A 20510-nucleotide genomic window follows, 5' to 3' on the forward strand; every position below is an offset into this window, starting at 1 on the left:
TCAGATTGGAAATGAATCCTTAGCTTAGGGTCTTAAGGCAAAGGACTGTCCAACCAATTGTACCGTATCCCAATGTCAGGGATCAAACCTGGACTCTTTTGCATACCAAGAATATGCTCTATTCTGAGCTATGATTACTGCCCTATATTCTCAAAACCAGTAAGATACGCTAGGAAGCCAACAAAATATTGATACTTACCATGTCAAATGTGTACGTTTTCTTCGTTGTTTTATCCATCACCCCTCCAGTGCGAACTGAAATTTCTTTCCTTCCATTTTCACACTCCACCACAGAATGGGAGTTAGATTTGCGCTCAGCTGCATTGAAGGGCCTTAAAAAAACGGTAAAAGAGTTGATCTCAAATTGCATATGCACTAGTCTAGCTACAAGCAAACAAGGTTGACAAGATTGTAGACAGTGGGTGTGCTACTTTCAGATGTCTTCTAAATGTTGTGTAGTTCTTTATCTCCTTGACATCTGATGGAAGGACATCCCACAGGGTGCGTGCCACTACCAAGAAGGCCCTCAGAGCTGGACCTCAGTATCTGGGCTGAATGGGGGTAGAGACACTCCTTCAGGTATACTGGACCGAGGCCGTTTAGGGCTTTAAAGGTCAGCACCAACGCTTTGAATTGTGCTCGGAAATGTACTGGGAGCCAATGTAGGTCTTTCAGGACTGGTGTAATGAGGCCCTGACCCTTAAGAACAGAATACAAACTTTATAAAATAGAAACTAATTAAAAAATAAAACAAAAACAATTCAGTTATACGAAAAATTAAACTAATCCCCAGGTCCAACAAAACATTAATCCCAACAGAGCAAAAAGTAGACCATAAAACCAAAATTTAAAACATGACAAATTAAAAACTATTTGAAACATTTGAAAGCATTTTTGACATTTGCCCCAACCCCAGTTTGTTCCAGTGAGGCTGGGCTCTTCAGGACTCACAACCAGGCAGTGACCCCCCCAGTCTCCCAGGAGTCCCTGAAATAGGGCAGGGTGAGCCTGGGCCCTTTCCACCTAGGCCAGGTAGAAAAGGCCTTGCAGGGAGCGGCCTTCAGCACTAACACCTTGAACACTGAATTATGAACACAATATATGCAGGTTTTATGCTGAAATTTGGTTTTGCTGAATTAGCTTTGACAAGTTTAAGAAATGTCAATTGCACACAATAAAAATGGGGAAATGTTGGACTAAATCACCTACAGTGATGTGGGATTCTAGGAAAATCTGGAATTGTGGAAAGTTTTCCAATGCCAATCCACTGAGATTCAATACAGCATGTTTACTGGGGCTATATTTAGAGAGGATAACTAAAAGGTATGCTATGCATTTAGGCGATGAATCAGTATCTCAGCCTGTCCCACAACAGAAGTATTATGACTGAAATATATGATTAAGAAAATATCAAGCATACAATTTGATTTAAATGTTATAGGTAAGCATATTTACACTATACTTGGAAGTAAATTGTCACAAGCAATCAGATAATGGAAACTTAAGTGCTGAAGATTGTCAAGCTAGAAAAAAATGACTCATCTCATCTCTTTCACCTTGTTCTTAATGAACAGATAGCTTTTCTATTGACATGCACTACTTATACCTCGAGGGAATAAAAGATGGCATAACAAAAGAGGCACAATGCTTTTTTTCTTTTTTAAGCTGATAATGTAAGACAGTCATCAACACTATCTACAGCAGGCTGTTTAATTTCAGCTCCCATTATCCTTGTCCACTGACCATGCTAGCTGGCAGGGGTGCCAACTTTAATAAAATATTGGGGGAGAGGACAGGTAAGCTGCACCTGGCATAAGCAATCACATGTTGAGGTGCATACAGCATTTGAATGGTAATGTCTGGGGGTGGGGCTGGCCCATCAAATATTTTATCGAGGGGCTGAAGACCACTTGGCCCCTATGCTGATAGGTCTGATAGGAGCTGGAATCTAATAACATCCGGAGGAACATGTGTTGGCCACACATCAGCCATCCTTAGGACTGACATACGAAATTTAAAACATTTTTTTTAAAAAAAAAAAATCTTCCAGTAGCACCTTAGAGACCAACTAAGTTTGCCATTGGTATGAGCTTTCGTGTGTATGCACACTTTACAAAGCAAAAAGAGCTGGAGACTTATTCCAGCATTATGATAAAAATGCATCAAGGAAGAAACAGGATCTACAAATCCCAACGCAACTTAATGCATAAAAACTGTAAATGTGTAGGTTCTGCCTGCAAGATCAAGGATCTTGCTTTCTCCCCACAAAGTATCCAGTAATTTCTAAGCTAAAGTATAACTGATCCTGAATATACACCCTCTTGTTTAAAGATATTTAAGTAAGCCTACTGCTGGATCAGACCGAGGCTGAAAATTCTCCGCAAAAATGCCAGCAATCAACAGGAGATGGACCTGGACCAACCACGGGGAAGATGACCAGCTACCAACCCGAGGACCACCACCAACCTCCTGTCCAAACCTACAAAACACTTTTTTGGGTGTTTTGTAGAACCCTTTATGCGTATTCAGATGTCCCACTGCGCTGCCAAGTCAGTGCGCCCAGGACCGCAGCCTTTAGCATCCAACCTCCTTGAAATTCACCACCGCCAACGCCTGGAAAAAGGATCTCTACGGTATCCGAAGCATCCACAACAATACCGGTACCATTGCCGAGGGGCGGGGGGTGGGAATCAAGCCTAGTGAGAAGTCAGGGAGGCTTACATGCACAAGATCGAGAAAGGCGCCTAATTTGGCTTCCGCAGCAAATCCCCCATATTTATTATCGTTTCTATTTTGCAGGACCCGTCCCCGCCGCCGCCGCCGCGCTTACCTGCATCTGACCACCACTTGGATGTTTTTGCCCTTCTCGTCCTTCTTGCCCCCAGCACTCGATGAATTCATGTTTAGGCCGCCGCAGGCAAGAACCCGACCCGGGCGGAGCGGAGGAAGGGAAGGGAGGCAGCCGCTCGAGTCTTTAACGGCTGGGGGAGGGGGGTCCCCGCACTTGCGAGCTCCACCGGCTGGGCGAAACGCCCGCGAGAGACGGAGAGGAGAAAAAGAGCCGCCGGCTCCCTGAGGAGAAAGAAGCGCTTCGGACCAGCGAATCTCAAGAATTACCACTTGAAACGGGACGCGCGCCCAAAGTGCCTCCACCTCCACACTCGCCTACTTTGAACGACTCGCTGCTTCGCTCCTCGGCCAATCAGCGCGAAGGGAGGAGGCGCGCAGGGCAACACGGGACTTCCCATCCCTTTCGTTTATTATTTCCTCCCAGGAAACGGACTTACGTTTTTGACTGCGTGATGCGGCGACGCAAGGATCAACATGAAACATAGACCACCAACATAAGAGCAGTCCGTTACCGTTTTGTAGAAAGGACTTCTGGACTACTTCTGACGCCATCCTAGTCTAATACCCCATGAGACCCCACCCCACGCCCGGCAAAAGCCCGTGGCAAGATTTAATTTTAAAACAAAATAAAACGCGATTTGGTGCCAAAGTGTTTCTAGAAAAGGCAGGAGTTTGTGCACAGGTCTTTACGTTGCATGAAAAAAATTATGTATGTATGTATGTATGTGAACCGCATTCCAGTCTCTAGAACTGAGCCGCGGTAAGAAGACCATTTCTCACATTTCAGAGGAAAAAAGAATCGGGAGACTCATCTCTGCTGAAAATATTCGTGTATAACACCAGGACTAGCACGCGTGGACACTTGATCGGATCCCAAGCAAACGCTCGGTTATTCCGTACTCCTGTGCGGAAGCTGCGCAGCATTACTTCTGCAGACAGACACTCTTCTGTTTTAGCCATCTCACGGAGTAAAATAGAAACCCCCAAATAGGGAAACTACTGGCTGTTGCTCTAATCGTTTATCTCTATGCTTAGGGATTTTTAAAAGCGCCGTCAGTTTAATGACAACAGGGCATGCTGGGAGTTGTAGTTTCCACTGCCCTTTTCGGCTTGCCTATCACATACCGTAGCTCTGAAGCGGTGCAACCTGAGTCTGCTGTTACACGGTTGCTATGCAGGATTCCTTATTGTGAAAAGTAGAGAGAGAAAGGGAGAAAGAGTGTAGTTATTTACATATGACGTGTCCAGTCAGTCACCAGGCGAACGGTTCCCATTCCCTGCCTCCTTGCTGTGAGCAAAAGAAAACTGCAGAGGGAGGAGACTCACCTAGGATGATTCATTTGCTGGAAGTAACCATTTGTCCTCTGCGGTGTGACAGGACCACCTTGGGGGCCTATAAAAAGGCATTTCTTAAGTATCCTTGGGAGTGACACAAAGAATTTTTAACGACCTAATGACAGTTCACTAGGACCAATCAAAACGTAACAAAATTATGAGCCAAGTTAGGCAATAATAGGCAATAATATAATTACTAGGCAAGCAGCATAATTATATTGTTTTCCATGCTTGCTATAAGCTTTTCTGTTTATGAATGACTACACAGACATGTAATTTTATCATACATATTTGTTTTTTAAAACTTGTTTTTACACTATTTAAATTTTGAAAATTGTATTATTAAATTTTAAAAGACTGTTTTTGTCACTATTTTAATTAATATTTTGTACTATTTTACCTAAACCACCTAGTTGTTCTTAGTGCTATCTAAACCTTACTAAACAAAATTATAAAAGGCTTTTAGAGTAAAACAGAAATTTGTGATTTAGTCTCAGTTTACACTCAGTGACTGTGCTGTGAAACTGATGGATCCAGAACTTTCCAGCACCACTGTGGATTTATCTGGCATGGATGTGGCCTGTTATTGTACGGTGGAACTGTGATACCTGCATGTAAAATCATGAGGGCTTGTTCCTTGCATCTTATGCTTTTTTGCTTTTCCAGAGCAGATCGTGTTAAGACCATGATTTTACCATGCAGTCTGTGGGCATGAAGAGAAGGTGAGATTTTTTTGGTGTGTGTGTGTGTGTGTGTGTGTGTGTCATGAAGTCAAGAAGTAAAAGAAGTAGCTACACCCTGTACGGGAAATGCACCAGAAGATATATTGTACATCAAGGTGGTGTAGTGGCCTGTCACAATTACTCCTTCATGTCAGTGACCTTCACTCTCCTAGGCAGCAAGTGAGCCTTATTTTGGCTAGAAACAGACTTATTTTGCTAAAATATGTTACTTGTCTGCTTCCCAGCTTAAACATTTAGAAGATATATACCATCTTAGGAGGATCACAGCCTAAATACCTGTAAGAAAGAACAGCTGTGATTGGGGGAGGATCCCTTGAAGCAGCATTATTGGCAGCTGCAACACCAATCATGCAGCCCAATTTAGGAAGATCATTGTGAGACAGGGAGAGTGTCAGTGCAGACCTGCCGTGCTGTGTCATTTGGTGACTACCTGTGGGGTCCTCTCCGTTGCTGTCCCTGTGGAGCTCCCAGCAGCTGAACGGAGGTGTTGCTTACTTGGTGTAGTATGTATAATCTGCCTGCTTTTTAATAAATCTTAAGACTTTCTGTACTTTCCAGAATGTATAAATTGTTGTTTGAGTGGCATACGAAAGATGAACAAACAAAAAATGTTATGATGTTGTGGGCAAAGGATGTTGGTCATAATATTATGATAGAGGATTGGGAAAAATTGTGGCAAGAGAATATTAAATTTGCTGTGTGTAGCTTATTAAGAGAAAACATAATGAAAATGATGTATAGATGGTACCTTACACCAGTAAAGTTAGCTAAGATCTACCACAATCATGACAACAAATGTTGGAGATGTAAGAAAGAAGGTTCCTTTTACCACATGTGGTGGACGTGTCCACTAGTAAGTGACTTCTGGAATAAGATTTATAATGAACTAAAGAAAGTGTTGAAAAACACATTTGGTAAGAAACCAGAAGCATTTCTAGTGGGCATTGTCGGAAAAGAGATTCCTAAGAAAAATATGTCTTTTTTTATGTATGCTACGACGGCAGCAAGAATTCTAATCGCCAAGAACTGGAAATCACATATACTACCAACGATTGACGACTGGCAGATGAAGATGATGGAGTTTATGGAACTGGCTGAGATGACCAGAAGAATCCGCAACCAGGGAGAGGAAGCGATTGAAGAAGAATGGAAAGATTTTAAGCTATATTTAAAAAAATATGCAAAAGTTATTTATCAAGATTAGAATTAGGATATAAATAAACTGTGGAAATTATGAATATGTTAAATGAAAGGGTAAATTAAGATTATATAAGGTGATTAAAATGGGTTAGAATTTGCTAAAGTATAAACGTGCTAAAGCAACACAGGGGAAGGGAACCCGAGGAAGTCCCCATATATAATGTGAACAAACAAAGTAATAAGTATTTTTAAGTCTGTGGTTTTTTTGGAATTTTATTTTTCTTCTTTTTTTCTTTATTCTTTTTGTAATGTGTTATTGTTATAATTTTCTTTTCTTTTTTGTGTTTATCTAATTTGGAAAATTCTAATAAAATATTTATTTTTTTAAAAAAATCTTAAGACTTTCTTCACCAATTGTGCCTTGTCTTGCTTATGAATCCCAGAGAAAGAGCCCCCTTGCCTTTGGCAGGGCACCCTCCCTCCCAAGAATCTGGAACAAAAATATTATTTCAGCTGTAAATGGAGCTGCATCACTGTCTTGGGTATACTGTAGCTCTCATCAGAACTTATTTGGCCTCTGATGTTCCCACTTGAACATCTTCCGCAAGATGCAGAGCACAGAAGACGGGGCATTCCAAGACTTTATGGCGGGGTCAAATTTAAATTAGCTGTTGCCCTGGCTTCTGAATATATTTAACAGCCTGTTAATACAGATTCATTGTCCTACTTTGGTTTGTTGGGTTTATGCAAACACCTAAGATTTGTTTGGGCATGGGTGGATGACCGACAACAGCAGGCAGTAATAACCAGTGAACAAAGATATTGCAGCAAGGATCTGCCAGGTCACAGACAGTTCTCCACCTACTTGAACTACAACTGGAGACAGGTAAGATTGTGTGGTTTAAAATTATTGCCTATCTCTGCACAGGTGACTTCACTGTGTTTTAGTGAGGCTTTCTCTCAAGTGAGTGGGTACGGGGTTATTAACTATGAACCCCCAAATTTGGGATCCCTTCCAAACCTCTGGCAAGGTTTGCGGTCATTTATATTTTGTAGCAAACTTAAATCCAAGCCTCTTGGTGCCTCGTTTAGTCGTGTCCGACTCTTCGTGACCCCATGGACCAGAGCACACCAGGCACTCCTGTCTTGCACTGCCTCCCGCAGTTTGGTCAGACTCGTGTTCGTAGCTTCGAGAACACTGTCCATCCATCTCGTCCTCTACCGTCCCCTTCTCCTTGTGCCCTCAATCTTTCTCAACATCACGGTCTTACAATAATTTAAAAGCAGATGCAGGGACACTTGGGTACTTGGTGAGTGGGCTCCCCAAAATGCTACAGGTTCTCACTCAGAGGGCCTGTATTACTGCTGGCCTTTCGGGATCAGTATTTGATTTTCTACCAGTGTGTGTTTGAGTTGCCAATGCGGTGGAGTGGTTAGCGTGTCAGGCTAGGACCTGGAGCAAGGGTTCTGTTTCCCACTCGGCCATGAATCTCACTGGGTGACCTTGGGCCAATCACTGCCTCTCACCCTAGCCTACCTCACAGAGTTGTTTAGGGTATTAAATGAGAAAGGGGGAGAACCATGTACACCACCATGAGCTCCTCAAAAAAAAGGGTGGGATATGAATTAAATGAATGTAGCACTTCAGTTTAAGAGGAATTCATCCACTGATATCCATTGGTCAAAGAACAGCATACAGCACAAGTAGTTTGTGCAGCGTGCTGTAATTGACATGATTGCAATTAGGCATTTCCTCATATATATCATTACGTATAAGGCTTAATGAAAGGAGGGTGTGTATATAATTGGCATGACATAATCACATTCTTACTAATTACTTTTCACCTTGACTATCTCTCACGGGGAACTGAGTATGTCATACAGTATGTCTAAAAGGATCTGAAAAACAAAAGGCAAAAATATGTACATTACATGCTTTGAGCACACTTCCAGGATACTTGTACTTTAAAATGGGAGAAATATGAAGCCTTTTTTCAACAAGGTGTTGAGGTCAAGGCATTCAACTGGGAGCTTAAAGTGAGCTCATATAGCAGAGCCATAGCTAGGGGGGGGGAGGGGGGCTAGCCAGGCTTTTTGCCCCAGGTGAAGCTTCTAGAGGATTACCATTGAGGCTCCCAACCTCTGTGTGTGTACGCAAATGTGCAGCAGGGGTCTTTGACCCAGATTAAATAAAGCAGTTTCTCCCCTCCCTACAGCTGATAAATGATGGGAACTCACCCTGGTCCTGAAGGGTCAACAAGTAGGGCTTCAAAACCCCATATCACCTCACATAATAGTGACTCCAGGTGACTGACAGGAGGACAGTCCCCCCCACCTGTCGAATTTGGTCCAGCAAAAGATGGAAAGAGAAGACTCTGAATCACCAGCCAGGAAAGTTTCCCCCACCCCTTAGGTAGAAGGACTAGGAAGGTCAAGGAAAGAGGGAAATGTTTACAGATTCTAAACAAGTAAAGCAGGAACTAGCCTCGGATGAGGATGTTTACACAAGCTGTATTCCATCAGGGTGTCCCAGTCCTGTAATATGTTGCGAGACTTGTTGGAATCACTGAGCAGGTCTGGTACAACAACAGGGAACACGTTGAACATTAGGTTGTTGGTGTAGGCACCCTGCAGGCTCGCAAGATCTATTTCATGGGGAGGCAAACTAAGGCCTGGGGGCCGGATCTGGCCCAATCGTCTTCTAAATGGAAGCAGCGTGTTTTTACATTAGTAGAATGTGTCCTTTTATTTAAAATGCATTTCTGGGTTATTTGTGGGGCATAGAAATTCATTCATTTCCCCCCCTTCAAAATATAGTCCGCCCCCCCCCCCAAGGTCTGAGTGACAGTGGACCGGCCCCCTGCTGAAAAAGTTTGCTTACCCCTGATCTATTTTGTTTTCATTGGAACCTCAGGATAGACTCAGGTGGAGTTACGTGCAAAAGTGGCACATTTAGAATAAAATAATTTGGAGCCCAGTAATTCATTTTGAATACCATAACTTAAATGAGCTGACTCAAAAAGCTACTTCTGGTTACCCTTTCTGGTTACGTTCCCTATCTCCCAACTTCATTTTCAGTAGCATGTGGTGGATGGTGAGTCTTTTTTATTGTTGCTAAAACAACTGAGTGCTCCTTGTCAAACTACTTCAGTTTACTCAGAGGTTTACCACCAGAACCTACTCTACCTTCTGCCCACTCCTGTTAAAAGAAGGGAAACAGAGATTGAGAGAGCACACATCTGTGTACTGGAAGTTCTAAGATTTGTACTCCATAGATTGTAATGTAGCTCTTTCTGTGACAAGAGTTCCCTTGTTCCTACTGGCAAGTGGAAGTCAAAAGAACAAGCAAGCACCCCAAACTCAAAACCAGTAGGACTTTGCAAGAATGTTGGTTTTTCAGCAACTGGTGGAGGATATTATTGAAAGGGCAGAACATAAGTACTGCCATTAAACTACAAAACAGTTTTTGTGCAATTTCAGGGGGTTGGACTAGATGATCCTCAGGGTCCTTCCTTCCACAATTCTCTGATTTCACATGCGTTTAATATTCCTGGAAATCTGAATTATGTTACTCTAATTAAAATATGTCAAATGTCGTCTGTACAACTTTGGAGGAAGAAATTAACAGTGTTTTTTTTAAATTGTACATCATCAGCCAAACAGAACAAGCTTGAAAGCTGCAATTAAAATTAATGGGAACTTTTGTACGGATTTTATAGGCCTGTATAATTCTTCCAAAGATTCTTGCCTTGCAGAAATGCCCTGAGATCTTCATGATCTACCTCCATTATCACAGCATTATACTTCAGGATGATGGACTAGGAAGGGGTATTGGCCTGATCCATCAGTCTCGTCTTAGATTCTTATGAAGTTTGCCTAAATACAAGCTTGCAGATAGTTTGTGCTTTAAAAGGGAAAAACAACAACAACCCACCAACACCAGAATTTTACACCAAGATCAATAAAATTCTGTAAAAAAAGGATGAATTTTATGACCAGGTGCTGGAGACAAAGAACAGGAAGAGGCTGTTGTCTTCATGCTAGGCTTGTAAATTTTCAAAAAGGTAGCTGGCTAGTCATAGCTGGAAATTTAACACTAGACTCCTAGATGGACATTTGGTCTCATCCACACAAAAGTAGTTACCGGTATATGAATATGCAAATTCAAAACAAGGTATTTGTACTTATTTGCATAATTTGTTTTGCTTTTAATCTCAGGGAGAGGCAAACCTGAAAGTTGGAAGGAAACTATATTCCAGACTACAGGGCTAGAACTTTGCTTTACTGTAATAATAAACAGAAACTCTTAGGATGCTGAAATTTGTGCCCAACGCTAGTTTTTGCCTCTGTGCCGAATAAACGTGCGCCTTGATCATTTAGCTTGATTTTACCGTTGCCATTTCAGAGATTATTTCTGAAGCCCTTTTCTTACACCGATTCTACTCATATTAGAGCGTAGCCCATCGAAATCAAAAGGCATAGGCGCGCCTATCTGCATCGGATCGGGCTGTTTAAAAAGGGATCCCACACAGGAGACAGGTGATGCTGCCTTCCAACTGCTTCATTACTGGGGCAGCCGATTTCGCATACGTGCAACCGTCTAGTAGGCTGTTGCCTGCCGACGCTCGTGCCAAGCGAGCCATCCGCCTGCAACAGCCCCTGCAGCAGATCGCGTTGTTCTTCCTGAATCGGAAGGATGCCGGGCTCCAGTGGTGCTGTCTCCTAACCCATTTTAATCGGAAGCAAAATCCAGTGGATGGTGCGGTGGCAAGACTCGCTCCCCCCCTAGGTAAGTGTATAGTTAGGAGGGTCCCCTGGGGAACGAGAGAGAGAGAGAGAGAGAGAGAGAGCGCTGGGGCGTTCCACCCATGTGCTAGTTCCTTTCGCACGTGCATGCTTTTAACTCGGAAGTTAAAACGGGGTCGACTGTCGAAGCAAAGCGTGCAAAGGGCGAGTGTCTTAGACACCAGGCTGTCATCATTCTCCATAACGGGAATCCCTCCACCCCGCGATCGAGGAGAGCAGCAGACAGCTCGGCGGCCTTTTGCTCCTTTTATAATACCGCAGCAGCAGCAACAGGCGCTTTCCCGCCGCGTCGCTTCTGCAACCGCCGCCGCCGCCGCCGCCGGACTCTCTCTTAGCGGTCCCTCCGCAGGAAGGGGAATTGGTTCCCCTCGGCCCCAGGTAGGAGCAGCAGAAGTGTTTCCAGGCCTCGGCGCGGGGCTGAAGGGAGGAGGAGGAGGAGGTGGGCGAGGGCAGCAGCAGCGACACTTCGAGGGCAGAGAAGATGGCGCCTCCGCCGGCCAGAAGCGGCTTCTGCTGAGGGAGGAGCGGCGGAGAGGTAGGCCGGGCTTGAGCACCGGCGACAACAGGCAGGGCCGGGATATAATGCGGCAGTGGTTCCCCCGGCTTATTCCTCTCCTCAGCAGGACTGTGCTGCTCTCTTGGGGCTGCTGCTTCGCCCGGCCTCTCGCTCCGCCTCGCCTGCTTTCGCTGCGACAGCGGCTCTTCGTCTCCGGGTATAGTCTCTCTCATTCCCCACCTCCTCCGCCACGCGGCTCGCCGTTGCCCCAAAATGGGGGTGTTGTGTGCCAGTGTAGTACCGGTAGTAGTAGTAGTAGCAGCAGCAGTAGTATTAACGGTGTGGGTGTGGGGGGGAGAGGTGCGTGCGCCCATCTCCCTCTTTCCGTTGTGTAAGCCGTTGAGGTGGCGCGAGGAGGGGGCTGGGGGTGGGATATCTCTCTCCACCCCAACCCAGGTTTCTGCCCTGGTTGCGTAACAGGCGGTTAAATGTGTGATTTTTTTATTTTTTATTTTTGGAGGGGAACCTCTACCTGGGAGCGGGTGAATCAGCGCTAATGCGAGGCTGTGGGGGAAGGGAACGTGGACTCTGGCACTGAGCTGTTTAAGGAGGGAGGCTTGGCTTTGAGGGGAGGGGGCGGTGTAGCGGCCTCTTTCTCCGAGTCTGCGAAGTGACTCTGGTAGGAAAGAAAGGGGGTCGTATGCGGCTGTTAAATAGCCCCCAAGCGATTGAGTCGGGTGTAGTGGTGCAAGTAAGTCGTAAACAGCTGGCGCAAATAACGCTCGTTGGCGGTGGTGGTTGTTTTCTTTGCCCTACCCCTCTACCCACCCCTTGTATTTTTTGCTGGGAGTCATGTTTTTAATGGGAGGGATTCAACGTCACATTGGTCGTAACCGGTTTCCTAAGGGGAGAACTTAGCAAGCGGCGAACGATCGCTGAAATTCGAGAGAAAGATTGTTTTTTTCGCAGAAGGGACTGGAAAATCGAGGTTTTTTTTTATTCGCAAACTGCGATCGTCTTTAAATACTGTGTCGCCGTCGGTACACGAATGCTTTTCTCCTCTCTTAGTGTGTGTGGATGTCAGAAACGAGAGCACAAAATATATGCATGCAGGCGAGGGTTTTGCAATATCGTGTTGCTGTTCTTTAAGTGTGACTGTTTTGCATGAGTTGGCAATATTAGTTGTTTACCTACAGGGCTGATGGAAAGAACTTCCCTGCAAGTGTGTACGTAACAGGTTTATCAGATCCCTGTTGTCTTTGAAGAAGAGGATAAGCTTTTAATGCTTTCATGGCTTTCATGTGGACTTAAAAACATAGTGCAGACGACTTTGCTTACAGCAAGAATCAGGAACCATGTTAGCTCAACATTATGTAAGTTAGGAACACACTAGACACCTTTATAAGTTGTTCCGCAGGAAGGAAGCTTTTCTCCCCACCCATTCAAAACTGTGGTTTTGACACTGCTTAACAACTGCTTTACTTCATAGAACACATATGCAGCAATGCCTAAACACACTTCCTTGGGAGTAAGCCCCCACTGAACTCAATAAGACTTCTTAGTAGACAGCTGTACAATTGCACCATAAATCATTTTGAATTCAAAAGGTATGCCATAATTGAACAGAGTAGGATTTGGCTTGTACTCAGAAAACATACTTAAATACAAATGAGGCAACAGTTAGTTTAAATAGTTTAAGTACAATATACTGCAGGTATATCGGGCATCTGTTTTCTGACAGACTGGTCTGTATGAGGAAGAACAGCCACAGTGCTGAACAAAAGCATGCAAAGCTTTGAAAATGTATAGGCTTAGGTTAATGTAGTCAAATGGTCCGATGAGGTGCAACAAAGTGCTCTTGGAATTAAGCTCCATTGAATTTGGTGGGAGTTGCCTACCACTAAACATAAATAAGATCAGGTTGTACAGGTTTCCAGTGAATGTGTCATGTAGTAGCAAGATTTTTGAAATTACGAACTATTATAAAAATAATTTGATGCTATTTATTAAATATAAATCTGTTGCTAACCTATATTGTTAAAGGATGACTGAGAAGCTTTCATCAAAGGTAACTTAATACTTTGATATATGTTGGAAATAAATGCACCCCTTGATTCTGTTGGACTTAGGCCCACATAACTGCATCAGTAAAAATTTTAAGAAGTGGGACAAAGGTTTCAACAACACAATCAATATGCTTTAATTATTCTTTCCTGCCTGTGTGTGCACCACATGCATGTACTTATACACAACACCAGAAGTCGGGCTATCTCCCATTTAAAGAAATCTTAATTTTTAGTTGATCTGCATACATTTGCACATTAAAAGTTCTTCACATGATTTGATATATCAGCCCTCCTTCCGTGTCTTCCTGGAGGAAATGTTACTTCTAAAATGTTCTTTGAACTTTTAAATACATTATCAATAGTGATTTTTTAAAAGGTAAATTGAGGATACCTTTTCAGTTGGGCACAATGTTTAATTCATTGATCAATTAGATGCTGAATCCCACAACAGAAGATAGCTTCGTTTTGCTGGAGCAATAGACAGTAGTTGGATTTTCTATCCACCCTATGAATGTTTGGACATGGCCAATGCTAATACAATGAGATCATCCATCCAGGCTCCCATCCTACACTGTTAAGCCTTTTGTTCACTTTGTTTGTTATTCACAAGAAATTCTGTCTTCTCTAGAAAGAGGTTTTTTTTAACTCCCCCCCCCCCAACACATAAATTTTTGGGGCTGTGGCTCCTGTTTGCTAACAGAGTATTTCCATTTTAATGTCAAGAGTATGAAATTATGTTCTTTTACTTTCTCTTGATCCCATTAGATTTATAGTACCAGTGTATCATTGAATCTGAAATGTGTGTCACAGTTGTGGGCTACATTGATGTCAAGAACTTCTACCTCAAATCCCTGGGCCCAGTTCTTTCAGATCTTGTCTACTGAGCAGGGTATAAAACCAACCCTGCAATGTAGTATACTACCCCCTCTCCTTAAGTCCAACCAGCCTGGGCTGAGAGACCCATATTGGATGCTTCTAGGATATCAGAGAAGGAGAAGTTAAAAGCAGGGCACTTAGGCACTGGATCCAGTACCAAGGCTTTATTCAAAAAGACAGACATCCATCTTAAATGAGATTGTTATTCAATAGAAAAGGGGGAAGCATGTGAAAGTCCCATAAAAAGTGCAGATCTTAAATACAATTGACAATTATGAATGGAATCATGAAACTAACTTTCTAAAACAGTGACCCGAAAGCTTCCCTAGCACAGAAAATAGGATCTTGCAGGCATTACAAAGAAATGGGTACAAGCAACAGGAAAGAAGAGACAAAGGGGTGAAGACAATGACTAACTTTATAGTAAAAAGGTATAGCAACTGGGGTGAGTCCCCTGAGGAAATCAAAACGCTTAGAAGCTTCCTGAACTTGGGCGTACAGTATGTGCATTCTCACAGCTGAAGCAGATTCTCAATTAGCAGGCTGTCCAATCGCTGTCCTTGAAACACAGGAGGGTGAGAATGCAGGTACTGTACTTCAGACTGATGAACTCATCCCAATTACTGAAATATACCTAGTTACAGGTAGGTAGCCGTGTTGGTCTTCCGTAGTTGAAGCAAAATATAAAAAATTCCTTCCAAGTACCACCTTAGAGACCAACTAAGTTTGTCACTGGTATGAGCTTTTGTGTGCATGCACACTTCTTCAGATACACTGAAACAAAAGTCACCAGACCCACCCTTTCACTATATACAGTGGTACCTTACAAGTGCCTCGACTTCCGAAGGTTTTTACTTCCGAAGTCCGCTAACCCGGAAGTATTTTCGCTGCACGCGCGTTCTGCACATGTGCAGAAGCGGTGTGCACAGTCTGCGCATATGCAAAATGGACGCTTTGACTTCCGAAGGTTTCGACTTCCGAAGAGTGCCATGGAACGGATTGCCTTCGTAAGTCGAGGTACCACTGTATAAGGGTCTGGTGACTTTTGTTTTAGTGTATCTGTAGAAGTGTGCATGTACACAAAAGCTCATACTAATGACAAGCTTAGTTGGTCTCTAAGGTGCTACTGGAAGGAATTTTTTTTATTTTGTTTGGAATATAACTGTTTCTCACAGAGGCTTAAAGCAAGAGAGCCATGTAACATGTTAATTGAGTCTTCTCTTTGTAAGGCAGGGTAGCTTTATTTGACCTGAGGGATTCACTCAGGGGCCACATTCCGGTAGTAGGTGTGGCTGCCACACACTCATTAATGTACTTGCATGTTGCATGCGTGCAGACACCCTTACACAGAATATCCACAGGCAGACAGCCTCCCCATCCCAGCTGATCCATACTGAGAGGGATTATCATTCCTTCTCAGCTCAAATGATCAATCTCATGACACTGGAGAGTGATATGCATTTCCTTTGGGGCACTAGGCTCTTCCCACTCCAGTACTGTGTCTGTTTCATTTTCTTTCTTTTTGCTGCAGCAGCAAAAATAAGAGTTCTGGGAGGGCCAGAAAAAATTGCTTAAGGGGTCAGATCAGACCTGAACTGAGGTTAGCCATCCCTGTATAAGGTGATCATACAGCAGCAAATAACAAAGAGAGGGTATAGGTTGGCTTTATTTTATATTTCTAAGATACCTACTAGATAAGAATTGATTACAGGAAACAACAAAAGTGATTAAGAAAAAATTGTGTTACTTTTTTTGCTTAAAGCAGCTGGCAAGAGTGCAGTCCAGTTTTTTAACTACTGGTAGTTTTTTTGTAGTATACAGGGTGGCTTAATTTTTAAAATATTGGTTGATATATTTCCCAGATATAAATAGGAACCATGTAACAAACTGGTATCTGTTTCTAAGTACCCTATGAAGTAAGTGAGTAGAACCCTCCCAGCAACCAGCTCATCACACACTTAAACTACCATTGGGATCAATTCTAAGTAGTGTTCCCATGATTAGTAGTCTGTCTCCATCCTTTGTCACTGAAACATTAGATTGTGTGGGCCCTTGTGAGAATGGAAGGGACAGTGGGAAACAAGCCAATTAGAGAGGAATACTGTTGGAAGGCTGAAAGAAATGTGATCTTAAACTACAAGGTGTGGTTTAAAAGTGTGTGTGGGGGGGGTTGTAATCCTAATAAAATGAGTAAAGACTAAAAAGAAGAGATAATTATGCAGACAGGAGCAAGGGCAGGGAGTCTTATCTGGTTTTCTGGGATAAAAATTATACTTCAGGTATATCAAAGGTTGAAGGCATTGACAAATAATCAGTAAGATCAGGAGCTCTTGACCCTTTATTTTGTGAGGAAAGAGAGGTATCAGGTGAATATATCTGGTTATTATATCTGCTGGATGGAGTTCACAATTCTGTAGAAAAACTGACCTTTGAGTGATGCAAGATAGTCAGCTAGGGATGTAGCTGAAACATTTTGGGCTTCCTACTTCTTTTGGTATGAGATACCGTAGCAATCTTTCTCTTCATTGTGCGAATAAAGCCCTACGTGCTGCAGTAAATTAACCTTTCAATTCAGCTCTTGCAGACACCTGTGCACTTCACTGATATTTTCCCATTAAGTTATTGCCAGAGAACTTCAGACTTGGTGAGCATCTGCTTCTGTGTTGCTGCCCTGTGCATGGTATGAAAGAACATCTTTTCGAAATTAACTCTTGTGTATTTTTCCTGTCTATCGTATTCTCACTTCAGTGAAACTTCTCTGTTTCCTCTTCTAAGCATGTTAATGCCTGTTATTACCACCAAATAGTCTTGTATATGATGATTGAATTGGGGGGTGGGTGGGCGGCTTGTAAGCCATTTAGCCCAACCCCTTGCTCAATACATGAATAACAGCATTTATCCTTCCTGTTGTTCCATTAGAGTCACTTCCTGTGTGGCTACCCTTTAATGACAGCACCTGAAATGCCAGAACTTTGTACACTACTTGCGAGGATTTTTCTTTCAATTAATGTCATTACATTCATATTTTAATTTTAGTTTAATTGTGTGGTACACCACTATGGGTCCTCTTTATTTCTAGAAATTATAAACATAGTTTATCATTACTGAAAACAAATGCTTATGATAGAAGCATTCCTCTATATCACTCTAAAAGCCTTTATAAACAGCTTGGGAGTATGTGTTTTTGTGTGTATCCTTTCTGTAACTCCTCCCCACGCAATTGTTTAGATCTTAGTTGAAAGCCACTTTTGTCATAAAAATGTGTTGAAAGCAACTCAAACTTTGCATCCGTGATGTGTGCCATCATACAACATTTTCTCTTTAATAGTACAGTATTAACTATTTCAGAACTGGTTATTATTGAGAAGCCCCAAGAAGTATAAAGATATGCTTTATATATCTAGATATATTAAGGAAAAAGATATACAAGTGTTGAGTTGGGGGTGTTCATATTCTTGTTTAGAAGAATGCTTTACAGTATTGTTAATGAGCTCTGGTTTCCCTCGCACAAGCTTAGGGTCTAATTTGATGAAAGCCATTTCCGTGTTTAGGTTGTGAGAAGTGTCACTAATATATGGCATGTAAGTAATGCTTTTCTGTATAAAGAGATCCAGGAGGCAGAGAGAGAGAGAGGAATAAGCCACTATACTGTACATCCAAACTGTATCTCCATAGGAAAAGTCCTGTTTTTAATTGAACTGGAAATTAATTGATCTCATTATCTGGGTTATTCCAGGTCAGTGTTTAAGCTGCTATAAATATAGATTACTCAGACTGTCACATGCTAGTTCAATACTTGCTCCCAGAAGTATTATTAGGTACCACCTTAGCAAGTGCATTTTAGCTTCTGTTGAAAGTATCTTCATAATTATGATGAGTTTTTTGTGCCTCTGAACAGCTGCATAACAAGGATTTCAACAGATGTAGCTTTCTGAAGATTATGTACCATTGCTTGGCAAATTTGTTACATGTTTTATTTGCCTGTCAGAGGTTTAATAAAGACACAGAGCCCTTGCCAGGACAAAAAAAAGCAGGAACTGTGAAAGTCAAGGTGTGTGTTCAATTAGAAACATAGGAAGCACAAGTAGGGATGAGTCATGCTTTTGCTGTAACATGCAGAAGGAAACAGATTCTTACCTACAGTGAGATCTATCAACTACAGTATAGGATTCATTTTCTTTCTCTGCTTCTATGTAGCATTTGAAGAACTAAACTCGGGGTTCTAAAATAAAGCAGAAAGTTTTCAATTTAAAAATAACGTCATGACAAAAGCGGTGTGCGGGGAGATGCCATTTATACATTTCTGGAGGTACAGTACTTTTGACTTAGATTTATGAATTAGATAGAGTAGAGATATTTGTAGCTGAGTTTGTCAACACTTCGTATATAAAAGGTTTTAAAACATCATAATTCTTAAAGCATTTATGGCGAAATCATTTTTAATCCTGGAAAAAAAGTGACAAGTCTGGCCTGTTGTTTAACGTCTGTTTAATGACTTTGATGAAGGAATTGAGCGGGTGCTCATCAAATTTGCAGATGACACCTAACTGGGAGGAGTAGGTGATGCTGCAGAAGACAGAATTGGGATTCAAGATGACTTCAACAGATTGGAGAACTGAGCCAAAGTAACAAAATGAATTTCAATACAGTAGGGACAAATCTAAGGTTCTGCACATAGGCAGCAATAACCAGCTGCACAAATATAAGATGGGGGACACCTGGCTTGCCAGTAGTACATGTGAAAAGGCTCTAGGGGTCTTAGTATACCACAAGCTTAACATGAGTCACTAGTGATTTCTGCATAGCAGGGGATTGGACTAGATCAGGCATCCCCAAACTTCAGCCCTCCAGATGTTTTGGACTTCAATTCCCATCATCCCTGACACTGGTCCTGTTAGCTAGGGATCATGGGAGTTGTAGGCCAAAACATCTGGAGGGCCGCAGTTTGGGGATGCCTGGACTAGATGATCCTTGGGGTCCCTTCCAACCCTACAATTCTATGATCTATCTCACTTTCTTGATTACTAGATATAGCCAGTGACTTCCAGACAGTGAACTTAGTAGTTACAGAGATTTTAAAATTATTTGGGGTAAGTAGCAGGTGGTGTGGGTGCCGCTACTTACCTGCCCTCTTGTTGCTGCTACTTAGCTGGAGGAATATTGGGAGGGGAAAGGAAGCAGCAAGGGCAGCATGGTACAAACACACCAGTGAGAGCACTGTACCAACATGGCTTCACCTCCTGGTTAGAGCAACAACTGACCAGAGGTCAGGTGAATGATGGTACTTTACCACACCACTTGTTTGGGACATGAGTGATGATGCAGATGTGGTTGAAGTCTGACTCTAGCGGCATTCGGGTGTCACTGCTAGACATTTTCCAAGTACAATGAACTTTCGTGTTGTATCACACTGAACAATATAAAAAGTGTGACAGTAATGTATTTAAATAGATCTGCACATTGATGAAAATGCCTCTTTTTCATTACTGAGAGTAATATGTAAAAAAAAAGCTTGTTATTGGCTGATGTGCCTTTAAATGTCACTATTACTTTAGGAAATATGTCACAATATCAGCCCCCTCATCTTCACTCCCTGTCTTTAAGTGTTTTTTAAGGTCAACAAGGAATGTGTATAAGGAGGACTAGGCTAAAAGCTATGTTAGGGAATGGACTTGGTTATTTTTTATTTCTATATGATAGTAGTGAGTTTTAATGAATTCCTCCAAAGCTCTGAATGCTGTCTTCGTTATAGAAGAGGTGAGAAGTTACATTAACCTGATTGCCATTTGGCAGGAATTGTGCAGCTGGTGGATTTTATTTACCGTAATGGAAACATTGGCTTCTGTGGGTGTCATATCTGAATTTGTCAGTTGCGGGAATTTCTGACATTTGAATCCTTCTGCTCTACCTTCTGCTATATTTTGCAACATACTGTTCATTACAGGCTTTATTACTCTGATTTAGGAATCATCCTTAACTGTGGATTGAAAGGTAAATAAATGTTAACTGTTCCATAATGTCAGCATTCAGAGGCCAATCAGCCAAAGCAGTACTTTATACAGTATACTGCTTCTTAACTCCAGTATAAATTGGGAAAGGCCCACAGCTTAAATGCAAAATGCACTATTCTGGTTGCTATCTGAGTGAAAAACTTGACTTTCTTATTTGTGGACCCTTTCCTCTTACTTCCAGTCCAGT

General features: G+C 42.4%; 2 protein-coding genes and 1 long non-coding RNA gene across 11 annotated transcripts in view; 2 read left to right on the top strand and 1 right to left on the bottom strand.

Annotated features, from left to right (window-relative positions):
* The window catches only part of KIF11 (kinesin family member 11), a 28912-nt gene extending 20950 nt beyond the window's left edge, over positions 1 to 7962 (bottom strand). For 2 of the 4 annotated variants that reach the window (XM_088670361.1, XM_088670360.1), the window contains exons 1-4: positions 7900 to 7962; positions 4177 to 4243; positions 2831 to 4033; positions 200 to 332 (exon numbers count right to left, since the gene is read on the bottom strand). In XM_088670361.1, the coding sequence (XP_088526487.1) occupies positions 200 to 332; positions 2831 to 2901 (204 nt within the window). In that variant the 5' untranslated portion in view covers positions 2902 to 4033; positions 4177 to 4243; positions 7900 to 7962. Of the gene's footprint in view, positions 1 to 199; positions 333 to 2830; positions 4034 to 4176; positions 4244 to 7899 lie in introns of those variants that run through there. The other 2 variants (XM_088670362.1, XM_088670363.1) reach the window with 2 other exon arrangements.
* Positions 4143 to 6074, top strand: LOC148685642 (uncharacterized). The gene is made up of 3 exons (XR_015950194.1): positions 4143 to 4264; positions 4852 to 4907; positions 5937 to 6074. It is a non-coding gene; the product is annotated as an uncharacterized LOC148685642 (long non-coding RNA).
* A 2605-nt stretch (positions 7963 to 10567) lies between the features above and the next one.
* The window catches only part of IDE (insulin degrading enzyme), a 57322-nt gene continuing 47379 nt past the window's right edge, over positions 10568 to 20510 (top strand). The window contains exon 1 of one of the 6 annotated variants that reach the window (XM_035138745.3): positions 10568 to 10857. Coding sequence is in view for 2 of the 6 variants with exons in the window: in XM_035138743.3 (XP_034994634.1) it covers positions 11457 to 11587 (131 nt within the window). In the remaining 4 variants the exon portion in view is untranslated. Of the gene's footprint in view, positions 10858 to 10894; positions 11253 to 11293; positions 11588 to 11786; positions 12122 to 20510 lie in introns of those variants that run through there. The other 5 variants (XM_035138746.3, XM_060274849.2, XM_035138743.3 and 2 more) reach the window with 5 other exon arrangements.

The sequence above is a fragment of the Zootoca vivipara genome, chromosome 5 (genome assembly GCF_965207765.1).
Source record: "Zootoca vivipara chromosome 5, rZooViv2.hap1.1, whole genome shotgun sequence".
Lineage (NCBI taxonomy): Eukaryota > Metazoa > Chordata > Lepidosauria > Squamata > Lacertidae > Zootoca > Zootoca vivipara.